Genomic DNA, 17,687 nt, shown 5'->3' on the forward strand with positions numbered 1-17,687 from the left:
GTTGTCATATCTAATATATCTAAAAGCACACTCCCACGTAATCATTATTTAAAATTATATGTTTCTACAGATGATTATATGTAGCAGTCATATGTTTCTACAGATGATTCGCCTGTAGCAACACTTGCTGCATATGTTACCACATATGATTATATGCAGCAACATTTGAGTCATATATTCCTACAACTGATGTGTATATCGCAACATTCGTCCGTCACAACATGTGGCATATGTTGCTACAGCTGATTCACCTGTAGCAACATTTGTTGCATATGTTTCCACATATAATATATCTAAAAGCACACTCCTACATAATCATTATTTAAAAGTATATGTTGCTACAGATGATTATATGTTGTAGTCATATGTTTCTACAGATGATTCGCCGGTAGCAACATTTGTTGCATATGTTGCAATAGATGATTATATGTAGAAACATTTGAGTCATATGTTGCCACAGATGATTATATATAGCAATATTTGAGTCATATGTTGCTACAAATGATTCGCCTATAGCAACATGTGTTGCATATGTTGCCACATCTAATATATTTTCTAGCAACATTTGATATGTGTTGAAACATAAACAATGAAGAGCAACAAATAACCCGTTGGAGCATTTCTAAATAAGATTATGTAATATAGATCATCCTAAAATCAGAAAGAACATTCATTAAAATTCAACAACACTACGCTTAACACTTCTTATGAGGCATTTCGATTTGGGCATGTAGTTTTTTTATGGCCAAAGTCTCTACATACTGAACACTTATTTTTTCTTGTTGGAAATGATTCACCAACTCCACGCCGTCTTTTATATGTCCTTCTTCTGGGTTTGCTTGGATCAACATATAGAGGAGGTATTTCTCTCTGTATGATATCCAAAAGGACAATGCAAGAATCTTCAGTTGGCACCGGGTAAATTTCTGACAATATGCCATTATGTAATAAGAAGATGGCACCGGGTGAATTTCCTGACAATATGCCATTATGTATTTTTCACTGGATAATATGGAGTGGAATACTGATAAATCTGATTTCTGAAATCATCACCATGCTGGGATCGAATCGCTTCCATGGCATGTGGACAAGGTATTTTGTCTAAATCAAAAATTTTACAAGTACAAGTTCTTCTTTGTAGATCCACAGTAGCAACATCTCCATGACTAGTGATACAGATCTTGTAGTTAACGAATTGATGGGACAACAACTTGTTGTCCGCATTGACATACTGTGATATGTCTTTTTCAATTGAAGGAACAAATCTATTTTCGGAGTGCACCAGTTCCATACGCCTATGGTGAAATAACAATGCAAATCTCCTGTTTATTTCATCAAATAGAGCGACAATGGTAAATTCTCTTTCAACATCACACATAGAATTCACCGATTTCGTGATGTTTGACGTCATAATGTTATATCTACACAACAACAGATAAAAATAAAAAAAAGACATAAAGTAAAAATAAATTCAATTGAGATGGTACCTATTTTCCGGGCAAAATGCCCTACTCCATGTGTGAAATCCAATATGTTCAAGATCTTTAGCGGCCTTTGGCACCAAATCTCTTATTTGATTAAAATGGTCATTGAACTCACATATATCGTACGCCTTTGCTGCTTTATAAAAATGGGACACTACCTTTGAATTGTGAAAGTTATTTCGAATATTTTCCCCAAGGTGTCTCATGCAACAACCGTAATGAGATGCAGGGTAGATTCTCAAAACCTTCTTTCGAATACTTGGATGCCTATCAGAGATAATGCACAACTCATCAGTAACATCTACAAAGCTTCTCATATTTTGAAAAAAATATTCATATGAGGCATCGCATTCCTTGTCCACGATATAGAAAGCCACTGGAAATATATGATTCTTGGCATTTTGTGCCACCGCCGATAGCAGAATTCCTCCATACTTGCTCCTTAGAAATGTGCCATCAATGGCTATTACTTTTGTCATTTCTCGAAAACCAATTATCCAAGCAGCATATGATACAAAGAAGTACTGGAACCTCCCATTTTCATCGAACAACAATGTCGTCTTGCTTCCTTGATTCGCAACTTCAAGCATATACTGGTATGCATTATGCACTGCGTACCCGTGCTCATTTGTTCCCCTAACATTAGACTTAGAATGCTCCATGCCCTTATAAATCTTCCAATTGCTTACATTACAACCCAATTCTGTGCGGAGTTGATTTGACATGTCTTTTGTGTATGGGCCTTTACCATTGGGAAACCTATTTTCAAAGTACTTACCTATGACTTTTGTCGTACCGTGGGGATTATGGCTTGTAAGATGCTCTGAACCACACGTATGATACTTTTCATAGATTCTAATGGCAGACCTATCACTACTTGTAAATTTCACAGCCCTCAACCACCAATTGCAATCCGGATATTAACATTAAAAGGAAAACACATTACAAGAATTGATCACCTTTTTCAGTCTAAAATCTTTTTTCAAGCAAGCAATTTTCAATGAATTTTCTAGTTCTTTCTTGTTCTTGAATGTCATTCCCTTATAAATGTTAATTCATCATCTCTAACATTATTCACACGTGATGTTTGAGAAGCACATGGATTGTTGTTGCCAACTATAAGTGTGGGAGGAAACTTTCTCCAACTCTTCAGCTTGAGCTTCGCCTTCACCTTCACCTTCACCTTCACCTTCACCTATTCCAATTTCATCATCATGCTTACTCATGTCCGCAGGATGAAATTCATCATTAAACATATCTTGTTGGCCTTGGTCTACATTATGATCTTCCTCGATAGGTGTTTCTTCCACGTAGACTACACAATATTCACCAACTAAATCACATTAACTTATTTGAAGAAATTAACAATTTTTCTAAGTCTAATTAGTTAAGTTTTAACTAACTTCTAAACACTATATTCACCAACGAAATCACATCAAGTATTTGGAGAACTTAAAGACTTTCTAAGTCTAATTAGTTAAGTTTTAACTTACTTCCCAAACACTATATTCACAAATTAAATCACATTAAGTATTTGGAGAACTTAAAGACTTTTGAAGGCTAATTAGTTAATTTTTAACTTAACTAAAACACTATGTTCATCAACGAAATCACATTAACTTATTTGGAGAACTTAACGACTTTCTAAGTCTAATTAGTTAAGTTTTAAATTACTTTCAAACACTATATTCACCAACGAAATCACATTACTTATTTGAAGAACTTAGCAATTTTTCTAAGTCTAGTTAGTTAAGTTTATCTTACTTCTAACACTATATTCACCAACTAAATCACATTAAGTATTTGGAGAATTTAAATACTTTCTAAGGCTAATTAGTTAATCTTTAACTTAACCAAAATATTATATTCATCAACTAAATCACATTAACTTATTTGAAGAACTTAAAGACTTTCTAAGTCTAATCAGTTAAGTTTTAACTTAATTCAAACACTCCATTCACCAACTAAATCACATTAACTTATTTGAAGAACTTAACAATTTTTCTAAGATTAATTAGTTAAGTTTTAACTTACTTTAACACTATTCACCAACGAAATCACATTACTTGTTTGGAAAACTTAACAACTTTATAAGTCTAATTAGTTAAGTTTTAACTTACTTCTAACACTATATCGACCAGCTAAATCACATTATGGATTTGGAGAACTTAAAAACCTTCTAAGGATAATTAGTTTAGGTTTAACTTACTTCTAACACTATATTCACCAACTAAATCACATTAAGTATTGGGAGAATTAAAGACTTTCTAAGTCTAATTAGTTAAGTTTTAACTTACTCCCAAACACTATATTCACCAACGAAATCACATTACTTATTTGGAAAACTTAACAACTTTCTAAGTCTAATTAGTTAAGTTTTAACTTACTTCTAACAGTATATTCACCAACTAAATCACATTAAGTATTTGGAGAACTTAAAGACTTTCTAAGGCTAATTAGTTTAGGTTTAACTAACTTCTGACACTATATTAACCAACTAAATCACATTAAGTATTTGGAGAACTTAAAAACTTTCTAAATCTAATTAGTTAAGTTTTAACTTAACTATAACACTATATTCACCAACTAAATCACATTAACTTATTTGAAATACTTAACAACTTTCTTAGTCTAATTAGTTAATTTTAACTTACTTCAAACACTATATTCACCAACACTAGATGGACACAAATCAATCTTGAAAGAAAATCAATTTTGTCATCAACCGGATCAACTAGTGTGTATACTTATCCTTAACAAATATATTGTTTCTAAATTTAAAGCTAAGTGTCAACACTAGATGGACACAAATCAGTCTTGCAAGAATATCGATTTTGTCATCAATAGGATCAACTAGTGTTGGTACTTATGTTTAACAAATATATTATATCTAAATGTAAAGCTAAGTGTCAACCCTAGATGGACACAAACCGATCTTGCAAGAAAATCAATTTATTCATCAATAGGATCAACTAGTGTTGGTACTTATGCTTAACAAATATATTATATCTAAATTTAAAGCTAAGGATCAACACTAGATGGACACAAACCGATCTTGGAAGAAAATCGATTTAGTCATCACCTGGATCAACTAGTATTGATACTTATCCTTAACAAATATAATATTTTTAAATTTAAAGCTAAGTGTCTACACAAGATGGACACAAATCAAGTAGGTGGATACAAACACATTATATAAAATAATTGTACTTAAACTTTAGAGATTAATAATCACCAAACCTTATCTCCAACATTGATGAAAGAAGCAATATAATGTTGTATCAACTTTTTTATATGTTGAGCTTCCTGAGTTCCCTAGCACGAAAAGAGGTAAAAAAGTTAACACTAGAATAATAGAGTTTGAACTTACTTACACGCACATGTTACATATAAGAAGATTAAGTAGGGCATTAAGTCATACTCTTAACTCATTTGTATTTTTTTTTAAAAATAATTCGATTTGATTAACTAACATCAATAGCTCAACTCAAGTATGGATTCCCACCAACCTACTAATTTATCGCAAACACGAGGATGTATGATTTTTTCTTTATGATAGAAACATTTATTAACAACAAAGATATTACAATTCTACCATAATAATAGTACTTCAAGCACTTCAATAAACAAAATTGGAAATATGTTTCAACTAGAGATTCTAATAACACTTCAAGCACTTCAATAAGAATTTTTTAAGGGAAATGTGCATACAAAAACGCAAGTAGAAAGTAGCAACTCCAAAAGTCAGAAAACTAGTTCCTTTAGGTGGTCCTAAAGACTGATGAACATCTATACAAAAAATTATGAGGTAATAATAAAAAAGGGGTAACAAAATGTTGATACCTTATGAACATCATTAAGAAAATTATGATGTAATAATAAAAAGGAAAAACAAACCTGGACAGATTCGTTTGGTACGAAATCACTGGCATTTGAGCCTCAGCTTGAGCAGTTGGTGTTGTTGCTATCGCCCTCTAGCCGAGCTGCTGGCTTGTTTTCGTTGGTTGGAGTTGCTGGCTGCCTGGGGTTCTGCCGGAGTTGTGGCTGCTGCTGCTGCTGCCGGATGCTCGCCGATGGTTGGCTGTTGATCCTCGCCGGAGTTCGCTGTGGAGAAGAGACGAGAGGGGGATAGAGGAAGAAAGAAAGGAGAAGGGGGAAAGACAGAGGGATCGAGGGAAGAGGATAAGAGGAAGATAAGAGGGAGAGAGAGAGAGAGAGGAGTCGCTGGGGCTGCTGCTCGCTGGTGATCCGTTCGGAGGAGGAGAAGAGGAAAGATGGGCGAGGGGAAAAGAGATGAGGGAAGAGACAGAGGCAGGTGAAGCGGGTGGGTATGAGAGAGAGATACATTTGAGTTAGGGTTTTGATATTATCCTCTTTTTTAAAGAGAAGTATTTAATTTACTGATCGGGATGTCAGTATTTTTGAGAATAAGTAATTTATATGATCACGAAATGTCGATATTTATTAAAATAATTATCTATATTTAATAAATACCAACATTGTGAATTCAATATTATTTAAATAAAATAATAATTTAAATAGGNATATAGATATATATATATATATATACACAAAATCGATAGAAGTTTAATTTAATTAGTTTTATTTGTCGATCAAGTTGATTTTATAAATTTAAATTATATTCCTCCTAATTATATAAATTCAAATATAATATATAAATCTCGCCTTAAATTGATCATCGATGTTTCGTTCATTGATGATGTAATTCATACATAATTACTCAATGTATTTCATATTCAGATGAATTATCCTTTACATGTCATCATAATTGGGAAGTGATCACTACACTTGACATACACTCAAGATCGAAATTATATAATAATACTATGTCGTAATTCATATTCGAAGTTCACGATTAGACGACGGACTAATAGATTTGTATATTACTCTAGAAATATAAGTATAATATTATATCCTAATTCATAACAACGTAGTTTCATACTCTAAATATAAATTATAGATATTTTTTTATTTATTCCATAGAGTCTAACTTGTTATTTATAAAAGTATACAAAATTGTTACACTTTTTGAACAATTAATTGTAAGTTTCAAATGAAATTTTAGTATTATGCTAAGAAGCAAAAAATATGATTAATAGAAATACTTTAAACAAACTGTAACGACCATTTTCTGTCGTTTTGAGCACTAGAACTTTTTATGTCAGAAAATACTTTCCGATAGATTTAAATGGGTGTTTTGGACTATTCATAATTATAATTATGAAATTAGTGGGGTAATTTTAATAATTTATTTAGTTGGTGGTTAAAGAGGATAATAGTGAAATAAATATTGGGTCACTTTCACCACTCTTATAATAAGTTATATAATATTTAGGAAGAAATATTCTGTAGAAGGGAAATAAGTGTTTAGCCAAGATAAACCATATCTGCATCAGTCATGAAGCGATTGTTCTATCAGATTGGAAGGGTTCGGAGGTAATAAGGAAATTAAAGGCATTGGAGAAGTAGTCGCTTGACTCCGATTCTTCGGTGGAGGTAGGTTATGGTTTATTTCTATTTGATAGATAAACTCTCAATAGCTATTGATATGTATTAAGTGATATTGTAAAGGCTCCGATGTACTTGATTGTGTGGTTGTATGTCTTGATTGTGTGGTTTGTGGTTTGCTTAAAATTATGAGACTGTTGAATTTCTAATCTTGAAGCCTCTCTATTAAAATGACGCCTTGAATAAAGAAGGCTTGATGAAATAAAATAATGAGTTAATTGGATCGGAATGTCACGTTCCGACATGGTATTATTGGATCGGAGTGTTACATTTCAACACGGTATTATGGGATCGGAGTGTCACGTTCCGACATGGTATATGGGATCGGAGTTTCAGGTTCCGACACAATAACATTAAAGGAGAGGAATGTTGAATTTACTTAATATAATCAATCTCAAAGAACCTATTTTCCAAATGAGTATGGTGTGGAGGCATGAGTCCTCATAGGTGTGCTTGATGTTGTGATTGATGGTGTACCTACTATGGTGTTGTTGTCAATGGTTCATGTGTTTGTTGCTTGCCAGCTGTTAAGTATTGTAGTTTATTTTATATTATTATTCAATATATATTGGTTTCTATTTTGAGTTGACCGATGATACCTACTCAGTACGTGTTCCTTGTGCTAACCCCTACTTGTATTTTCTTCTTTGTTCTTTTGTGGAGTGCATCAACTGTACCATTGACTTAGACTCGCCCTCAGCTCTAGCTAGCCTCCAGCACATCAGAGTTCTGGGTGAGCTATTAATTCTAGCTCGTGCTGGATTCTCTCATTCATGTCTTGATGTCTTTGAATTTCGGACATGGACCATCTTTGTGCTTATTTTGGTTTCTTAAACACACTAAGAATTGGTAATTTAAAAATAGATTTCCTTAACGTGATGACTATCAGATTTTGGGATAATAAGTATTAAACTTTAGAAACTTATTGAAATTGGTTACTTAATAAGTTTTGGAGCTTCCGCATTATTTTTGTTATTTATAGTTGAACTATTGGTATATGTTGGGGTTTAGATTTGTTGGTTAGCCCACCTAGGGGGGTAAGTGTGGCTGCCACTCACGACTTATTTTGGGTCATGACAAACTTGGTATCAGAGCGTTAGGTTCGGTGATCTCATCACACAAGGACAAGTCTAGTAGATTCTTGCGAAACTGTATGGGGACGCCTTTACTTTTCTTCGAGAGACTATAAGACATTAGAAAACTTCATTCCTTCTCTCTTTTGTGCTATTACTTGGATCCAATTGGTATCTAGGTGATACAAATTGGTATCTGACCTTCTCACTCTATTTCGCAGATGGTTAGATCTAGAGCAACAACTGTGCCAACACCAACAGCGGCAAGACAGGGTGCGTGTGAGACAACCTTTGAGGCTGTAACTCGAGGAGGAGGAGTGGCAAGAGGCCGTGGTAGAGGTCACGGGTGGATACCCACTAGAGGCAAAGGACAAACACCTGGTCCAACTAGGGATAAAGTAGTGACTCCTCCACCGACTGATGAGGTAGTGAGAGAGGGTGAAGAAGGGGGAAATGACCAGATTCAGGAGAAGGAAGTATCACCCCAGCCTACCCCAGATATGATTAATCAGGTTCTTACTTATCTTAGCTGGTTATCTGATCAAGGCCAGACACCTCCAGTGTTTTCTGCACAAGAACCTCAGGTACAGGGAGTACATCATTCAACTGATGTGGCTCCTCGCATGGATGCGTCATTGGAAGTAGGAACGTTTCCTCAATTGACTACAGGATCAATAATGACAGGTGTTCAGCATGACCTTTTCATTAAGTTATTAAAGTTGAAACCTCTAGTCTTCAAGGGTGCTGAATTTGAAGATGCCTATTATTTTATGGTTGATTGTCATGAGCTCCTAAATAAGATGGACATGAAAGAACGATTCGATGTTGAGTTTGTGACATACCAGTTTCAGGGGGATGCCAAAATATGGTGGTGGTCGTATGTTGAGTGTCAACCAGCAAAGTCACCACTTATGACTTGGGCATCATTTTCTAGCTTATTTATGGAGAAGTCTATACCCCAGACTTTGAGGGATAGGAGGAGAGATGAGTTCCTCAGCCTAGAGCAAGAAAGGATGTCTGTTGCTGCTTATGAGGACAAATTTTGTGCACTATCAAGGTATACCACTCAACTTTGCTTAAGTCCACAAGAGAGGATTTGCCGCTTTGTGAAAAGATTGAGGTCAGATTTGCACATTCCAGCCTTACAGGTAGCTACTGCAGCAAAATCCTTTCAGGAAGTGGTTGATTTTTTGATAGAGGTAGAGGGGGTGAAGCTAGACGACTTCACCACGGCGTCGACATTTAAGAAGTTCCGTAAGGGAGGTGAGTTTAGTGGTTCTTACTCCAAAGGGAAAAGTTCAGGAGGTTACCCATCCCGTGAGATTCATTCTTCGTTGCAGGCTTCAGCTGGGGGTCTATCGCAGACCATTCAGCCTTTTTCTGAGTTTGGAGGTTATCTCCAGACTTCGTCATTTTCACAGAGATCTATACTTGACTCCAGGACTTGTTATGGATGTGGAGAGGCTGTACATATTAGGAAATATTGTCCAAAATAGAGTGACAGATCCCCAGTAGTTAGAGGTAGAGGTGGTCATGGTAGAGGCCGCCATTCAGGAGGACGTGGTGGCCAAGGTAATGGTGGTGACCAGTTCAATCGGGGTGGCGGGCAGGTTGGACCTACTGTACCGCATCTTGGTAGGGGCAATGGACAGATAGGTGATAGGTTCCATTGTTATGCTTTCCCAGAGAGGTCTGTGATACGCTCAAACTTACTTCTCAAATAAGAAGTAAAGCGGTCGTGTCAAGTAAATAACCCAACTAATGAGGTTGGGATCGTTCCCACGAGGAAAATAGTTTAGACTTAACTTAAATCTATTATTACTATTGTTCAGTCAATTACATCCTTGGAAAGCAAAAATGATAAAAAGGGGGTTTTCTATTTCTAAATGAATGAAAATAACTAGAGAAATTAAAGGAGACAACTAACAGCTTCAGATGTTGGAGTTTAATCAATTAATAAAATTAACTAGGGTTTATGTGTTCCCCATAGGTTCATAACTTGATAATTCTAACTATAACAATTCTTTCCTAGTATCTTGCATGCAAAGTGATAAGTTATGTATTTATAAATCCTTGGTCCAGTATGTAGAATATTTCACTCCGCACCTTGGTCCGGCTACGTGTGTTGCTATACTAACCCTTACCTTTACCTCATATTAATCATCATATTCGATACTTGACTAAATTATTACCTCGTACCAATCAATACTAGCCTATTAGATAGTATACACTAAATCTATGTTGATAATTCTATTCCTATTATCTACCTCCTTGGTCCGGCAAGTAGCATTAAGGCAAGTTCTAACGTTGGCCATCCGTTAAAAAGACTTCTAAGAGAAAGAATTATCAATACATGCAAGACACTTATTCTAGAATTGTTATTTTTGTTAGGTTTTACCTCATTATTTGCCTATGGTTCCCAAAACCCTAGTTATAGAGTTTTAGTTACCCATAGTCATAATCACAATAATCAAATATGTAATATAAGAATTCATGCACTTACTTCAATGAGAAAGAATAAAATCCAGAAGTTCACTTGATTAATCAATCAAAATCACCAACAATCAATTACTAAAATTAATTGAAGACTAACGATTCATCAAAAGTGTAATAGTTATCACAAAAAGTCTAACATGGAGTCTAAAAATATTCAAGAGTCTAACAATAATCCAGGGTCTAACCTCAAAAACGAGGTTTTTTGAACTATTTATAAAAAATAAAAACCTAATTAACTAAGGACTCTATTTGCTGGAAATCTGTCAAAACGCGGCTGGGTCGACGGACCACGCGACGGGTCGTCGTGGTCACGACGGACCGTCATGGATTCCGTCGTCCCATACTTGTGCAATATCTTCTGCTGCTCTCTTGAGTACCCTCGACGGCAAGTATGACGGATTGTCACAGGCACAACGGTCCGTCGAGGGTCTCCGTTCCAAAACACTTGAACTCTTGGAATTTGGGTACTGGGACTACTTCTCTGATCTTCATGACGAACCAGCAGGACGGACCGTCATGTCTACGATGGTTCGTCACGCACTCCGTAGCCCCACACTTGGCTAGACTTCCCCATCTTCCTTCAGTAGCTGCAATACGATGCCACCTACAAACCGTCATGGGCACGACGAACCGTCACAAGCTCCATAGGTGGTACTTTTCTGTATTTCTCACTCAAAAACCTCTGCATTCATCTTTTAGACAGATCTCCTGCAAATAAAGAGAAACTTACATAAAAAATTAGTAAAAAAAGGCTTTTGGACACACTAAACTTAAGGAAAAAGCATTAAAAATACCGTGAAAGCACGGTATATCAACACCCTCAACTTAAATTCGTTGTTTGTCCTCAAACGACGCAGTATGACTCAATACAAAATCTTTGTACAATTGTATCCATGTTTTATCTTTCGCAATCATTTGGCTATCAATCCCGATCAGTCACATCATGCTTATGCATGCTATCACTATTCGGCGTGAATTATGTGGAAACAGACCATGACACAGACTCAACATGCACTAACACCTATCCTCTTCAATTTCTCACCGAGGTGCTAATATTTGCGGTATTGCAACTAGTGTCCTCACTTCGAAACAAAATCCTCCTTTTTCACACAATGATTTCAGTTTGAGTATAAGGATTACTTTTCAACACTCACTCTCAGAACAAATTCACACTCATTCATACATATTGCCATAAGCTTTCCCTTATTTGCACTGCCTTAAGTTCGCTATACAACTCTTAGGATCACGATAGGACTTTCTTAGCTGGTAACATAGGCTCAGGGTCAGGTAGGGTATATTTAGGTATACTTTAGTGACTTTTTTTCCTCCTTGACATATTGGCTAAACATACCACTTTTATCATTTTATCTCGCCCAGTTTCTCATATTCTTTCACCTTGCTATTTTCCCTTCTTTCTTCATTTGTGTAAGTGACTTTCTTTTTTTCTTGCTTGTATTTATTTTATTATTATTATTATTATTTATTTTTCTTTCAACTAATTCTTGAGTCACTTTACTTTTGTTCTTTTTCTCTCTTTGTTCTTTCAACACCACTTTCCAGAGCATTCCTTATAATAGCCACCCTCAACTCATGGCTTTGCCATGAGTCAAAGTACACAATACCCAAATTTGGGTCAGGTCCATAAAAAGGATGTTTACTGCCTAGCCACCCTCAACTTATGCTTTTGGCATAAGCTGAGGTGTACATGTCCAATGAGGGACCAGGGCCAACACATTATTCTCAGAAAAGATCAGTTGGGGTGAAAAAGAAAGGACTAATTTAAGCTCAAATCATTTGGATCAAATAAGGATTAATTTCATTTGGTTTTCTTGTATTTAGGCTAAAAATGGGCTATATTGAACAAGGGCCTAAGATCCTTTCCTAATTGTCTATTACAGCTTACTTTTAGCAGGACTAACCAGGCAAGTTCTAGCTCAGTACAAATAGTGGACGATTCAAATCTTCCTCACACTCACTTGACATCTCATTATTCTACCAGATTATCAGACACCTAGTTCGAATTTTAGACTTAGGGTCATGCAGTGGTGTACATCTATGTCATGCTTAGAGCCACACATTTATCAATTACTATGCCTAGTCATGCATCATTTTATCAGGATATCATTTTATCCATCATGCTCCAGAATTAAACTATGTACACAAGATAAAGACATGCCGGTTCAACAGAAAAAATAATCAGTCTTTTGGGGAAAAAGAAAACAGGCAAGAAAACCCCAAAAGAGGATAGTGAATTGGGCTACTCAGACTTCACCCTAGCACTCACTTACCATTTACCCCACCCCCAACAAAAAGACATGCAATTGTACCCAAAGCAAAAAAAAAATTAAATACAAGAGTGGTAGGTGAAGCAAACCTGGGGCGCAAAGCACCGACGATCAGCAAGCCGGTGTGTCCGGTTCCCCGGAACCCACTACCTCTGTAATCTAGACACCCTCAGTAGTGTCCTCAACATCAACAACACTATCAGTAGTGCCTCCCGCTATCTCCACATTTCTTGAGCTAGATGCCCCAGCATCTCACTCTATTTCTCTCATCTGACGTGCCTCCTCATCAGCAAGCGAGGCTCTCCTCGCAGCCTCCATGTCACGGCGCTCCTTCTTCCGTGCTCGCGTCTCATCCTCCTCTCGACCCCTACGCCTCTTGGCATTCTCGCGAGGGGGAGGTGGTGGAATCTGTGAAGTGGCGAATAGGGCCGCCATCAATGTGTCTTCAGCAGGCTCTGCAGAAGGGGCCTCAGACTCAGAAACCCTAGCCTCTAAGATCATATAAATGTTGCGCAAAGACTGTCGACCGCAGCCTGAAGGGTAGACACATCCACCTGAGGGGCTGGCTGGGCTAACACCTGCAACTCAAAAGCTTCCAAGCGCTGATGAACCTCACCGATCTTCCGCTCTGTGTGCTGGTCCATTCTCCGCTCCAAGCGCTCTTCTGCCTCAGCAATAGACCTCTGCATCCAAGGCTGGATGTGATGCAGAAGTGTATCCATCTGTGCCTTTAATTTCTGGACCCTATCAAGTGGACCAGAGCGGAGAAAGGGGCTGAGCGAGAGGAGCTTGGGGCAGTGCTACTACCCAGGATAGACTCGACCTGGGTAGTGTCAGTGGAAGCCGCTTGCGTAGCCGTGCTGGCCTGTGCTACCGTATCAACCAGATTGTCACCAAGTGGAGGCATCTCTGGACAGGGCCCTCTGCATGGAGCCAACTCATTCGCCTCATCCCTGATGAGGCCGATATCAATAGTGCCCAGCGGGGTCTTAAGCTGATCAACGTGCCATATAGTCACACCTGCGGACCTGCACAGAGAAAATATCATGCACAGGAAAGGGTAAGTAGTTGTGACCTTAAAAGCCCTCTTGTGCATGACCGCCTGTAGAAGTCAAGCAAAATCCACCTCAAACCAATCTATCATCGCCGCCATAAGTACTGCTCGATTCAGTGTGACTATATTATCAGCGGCTGTGGGGGAAAGGCAGTGGCGGACAATCAACCACAAAAACTTCGCTGTGAAGGTCAGGTTAGCCTTCTTGATGGCTCCCTTCGGCTCGGTCACCCAGTCAGCACCCTCTCCATCAACGGACAAGGCAGGGCTATCCACCTCTTGGTGGTCTCTCTCAGCGATGGCTCGCTCAGGAATTGGCCATCTTTGACAATCTGCCATCGGTAGTCAAACTCGGCAGTGAGAGGGGTCCGGTTAGAATCAACATTCTCGCCGTATAGATACCTGCGGAGGGCAGGCGGGGAGATATCAACCTGAATTCCACATACTCTGACCTGCTCCAGTATATCTGAGAGTCGCTACGTAGGAGGCGTAGAACTCTCGGACCAACTCTTCACTATAACGTCCCAACGGACGCGCTGTCCACTCCAGTCGATGTCTAGTGAAGATATTGTGGATCTCTGGCATCGTCGAGAGACTTCCCGTAAGGACCCACCGCTCCAATGTAAGTGTCCGAGTCATGACTCATTTGTCATTCAAGAACTTTGCATCGGAATAGTCTTGATACTGCCCGTTGACACAGCACCGGTTGGGCTGGTCGGTAACCGGGGTGAGAGCACGAGTTGGTGAACCGGGTGTGGATTACGAACTGTCAGTCTCATCAGACGAGGCAGACTCTGCAGCGGTGGCGGGTACGGGAACCTCAGCAGATCCGGAGGCTTCCACCGACCATGGAACTCCTAAGGATCCAGACGCTCATTCTTCATTAGTAGCTGACCCGGAAGGTGTGCTAGTCAGTGTGCGCTCCTCATCAGACTAGGAGGCATTGACTACACCGGACGCCACCTTTTTGGGTGTGGATATGGCAGCACGTGCAGCTCGGGATGGGGTGGAAGAGCTTGGGGTCACGTACTCGGGGTCACGCTCATCATCAGAGCCAATGACCAGGCGCACAGACGGGGCGACAGACTTCAATCGCCCGCGTGCGTAGACTCGATCTTATTTTGGTGCCATAATAGATAGTACCTGTAAATAATCAATATTAGTACTAAAAGGAGCATACAACACTAGCAAAACCACACGAAATAAATGAAAGAGTTAAGATGTAATGACATTTCTATGATAACAGTGAAACACAACGGAACAGGTGACGGCTCGTCGTGAGTACGACAGACCGTCATGGGGTCCGTCGTGTCTTACTAGACTATGTTTATATGAAGCACCATGAAGGAGAGTCTCTGACAAGTATGACGGTATATGCAGGACGTACCGTCACAGGTACGACGGTCCGTCGTAGGTGTCCGTCAGAGGACAATTAAAAACAATATGGAGACCCTTAAGAGAGGGGTCTCTGGCCGTTATAATGGTTACGCAGGACGGACTGTCGTGGGTATGCTGGTCCGTCGTAGTTGTCCGTTGGAGGACACTTAGAAAAATAGAGAGACACTTAGGAACAGAGTCTCAGACAACCAGAACGGTTGTGCAGGATGGACCGTCGTGGGAACGACAGTCTGTCCCATGTGTCCGTTGGACGACACTTAAGAAAAAGTGAATAGTGGGGTGTTAGGGCTGTTGGAACGGACCCAATGATGGACCGTCGTGGGTACGACGGTCCGTCATCGGGGTCTCGTTCAGTTACTTAGTGACAGAACTGGGGATGCCCCATTCATCCCCCATGACCCAAATAGATTTGGTAGTGTTTTAACCTACATTTGTCTAACCCAAATACCTAGTAAACTAGCAATACTAAACTACTTATTTCTAGAGTTTTAACACGGCAATTTCAAGGATTTTCAACCTAGGTCAGACAGAATTTTATTAAAGAATGAACCTATCAAGAAGAAGTAGGCTAATACTAATTGATAAACACAAATGCAATATAAATGAGTAGAAATTAGAGATACATACCCGAGAATTTGAGGAAAAACAAGAGAGAAAGGTACTTGGTGATCAAGTAGAGACCCACATCAGCAGACTCCGACTAGTAGATAGTGAATTTTAGGAATTGGGGAGTTTGGAGAAAATGATCGGTTGTAAGAGAGGGGTTATGATCTTTGGAAGTTTAAAAGGGAGGGAAATGGGAGAAAGAGGGAAGGAATGGGGTGAAATGAAGGGGTGGGGGTTTTAAATGTTGAATTTTTTTAAAAAACCCCCAGCCGGGTCGGGTCGGGTCGGGTACGCTTCATTAATGATGCGACGAGTCCCCGACGATGGTCCGTCGCAGTTGCGACGGTTCGTCGTTGGTTCCGTCGCGTGTGCCCTAGTTTGAAAATAACAGAAAGACATACCTGGCACGACGGATTCATGCGACGGTCCGTCACAGGCACAACGGTCCGTCGATGTATCCGTTAGTGACTGCTGCAGAGTGATTTTCTGCAGAATTTCCTGGTGATGTGCCTGCAAATTTAAAACCCATTAGTAGAAAATGCTACCATTACTAGAAAGAAAAACTATAATTATTGGGTTGCCTCCCAACAAGCGCCTGATTTAACGTCGCGGCACGACTGAGGACACTTGATTACTAAGCCTTCATCAAGATGGTATGCCTCTATCACTTCATTCACTGATGCAATATGCCCAAAATAGAGTTTTATTCGTTCTCCATTCACCTTAACCCGCACTCCCTCCTTGGTTTCTATCTCAACTGCTCCATGAGGGAATACTTGGGTAATAAAGTAAGGGCCAGTACGTTTGGACTTGAGCTTCCCCAGAAGCCAATGCAACCTTGAACTGTCTAATAGCACCAAATCCCCAACCATAAACTCTCGTTTTTCACTCTTTAGGTCATTATCCTTCTTCATCTTTTGTTTGTAGGATACAACAATACCGATTGGAGCTCACCACTCTGCCTAATGGACCTACAAATGTTGAAGGTCGCTTCTTCATTGTTCAACCGAAATTTCATCTGCCCCTTTTCCATATCAACTAAGGCTCTACCCGTAGCAAGGAATGACCTCCCAAGAATAATAGGCACTTCAAAATCGACTTCACAGTCAAGAATAACAAAATCTGCTAAAAATATGAACGACTCCACTTTTACTAGCACATCGTGGAGTATCCCTATAGGCCTTTTCACTGTTCGACTAGCCATCAGTAGCCGCATTGCAGTGGGCTTTGGGTCACCCAAACCCAACTTCTTGTAAATCGAGAGAGGCATGAGATGTATGCTTTCCCCCAGATCACATAATGCTTTCGCAAAATGTAATGACCCGACTGTACAAGGAATAGTGAATGCACCCGGATCTTCTTTCTTTTGTACGAGAGATCTTGTAGCAATAGCACTACAATGCTGCATTCTATCATCATCCTCGAAAGTGACTGATCTTTTCTTTGTAACCAGATCGTTCATAAACTTGGCAAAATCGGGCATTTGTTCAAGATATTCTACCAAAGGGACATTGATAGAAAGCTGCTTCAACATTGTTATAAAACGCCGATATTTACCATCCTCGGTCTTTTTTACTAATCTCTGAGGAAAGGGGGGGGGGTATAGGCATGGGAATTACCTTTATAGGGACTTCTGCATCTTTTCAAGTGCTATCTTCTGCTTCACAACTACCCTCTACCACCTTATCATTATCCTTTCTCACCTTTTCCTCATTAGACGGCATAGGTGGGTCAATGGTTTTCTTACCACCGCGAGTAGTGA

General features: G+C 38.9%; 1 protein-coding gene across 1 annotated transcript; it reads right to left on the reverse strand.

Annotated features, from left to right (window-relative positions):
* Positions 1-988: 988 nt before the first annotated feature.
* LOC107001141 lies at positions 989-2,209 on the reverse strand. The gene is made up of 2 exons (XM_015199301.1): positions 1,488-2,209; positions 989-1,421 (listed from the first exon to the last, which is right to left on the reverse strand). The coding sequence occupies exons 1-2, from the start codon at positions 2,207-2,209 to the stop codon at positions 989-991; spliced, it is 1,155 nt and encodes a 384-aa protein (XP_015054787.1).
* Positions 2,210-17,687: the final 15,478 nt, after the last annotated feature.

Source organism: Solanum pennellii, chromosome 10 (assembly GCF_001406875.1).
Source record: "Solanum pennellii chromosome 10, SPENNV200".
NCBI lineage: Eukaryota > Viridiplantae > Streptophyta > Magnoliopsida > Solanales > Solanaceae > Solanum > Solanum pennellii.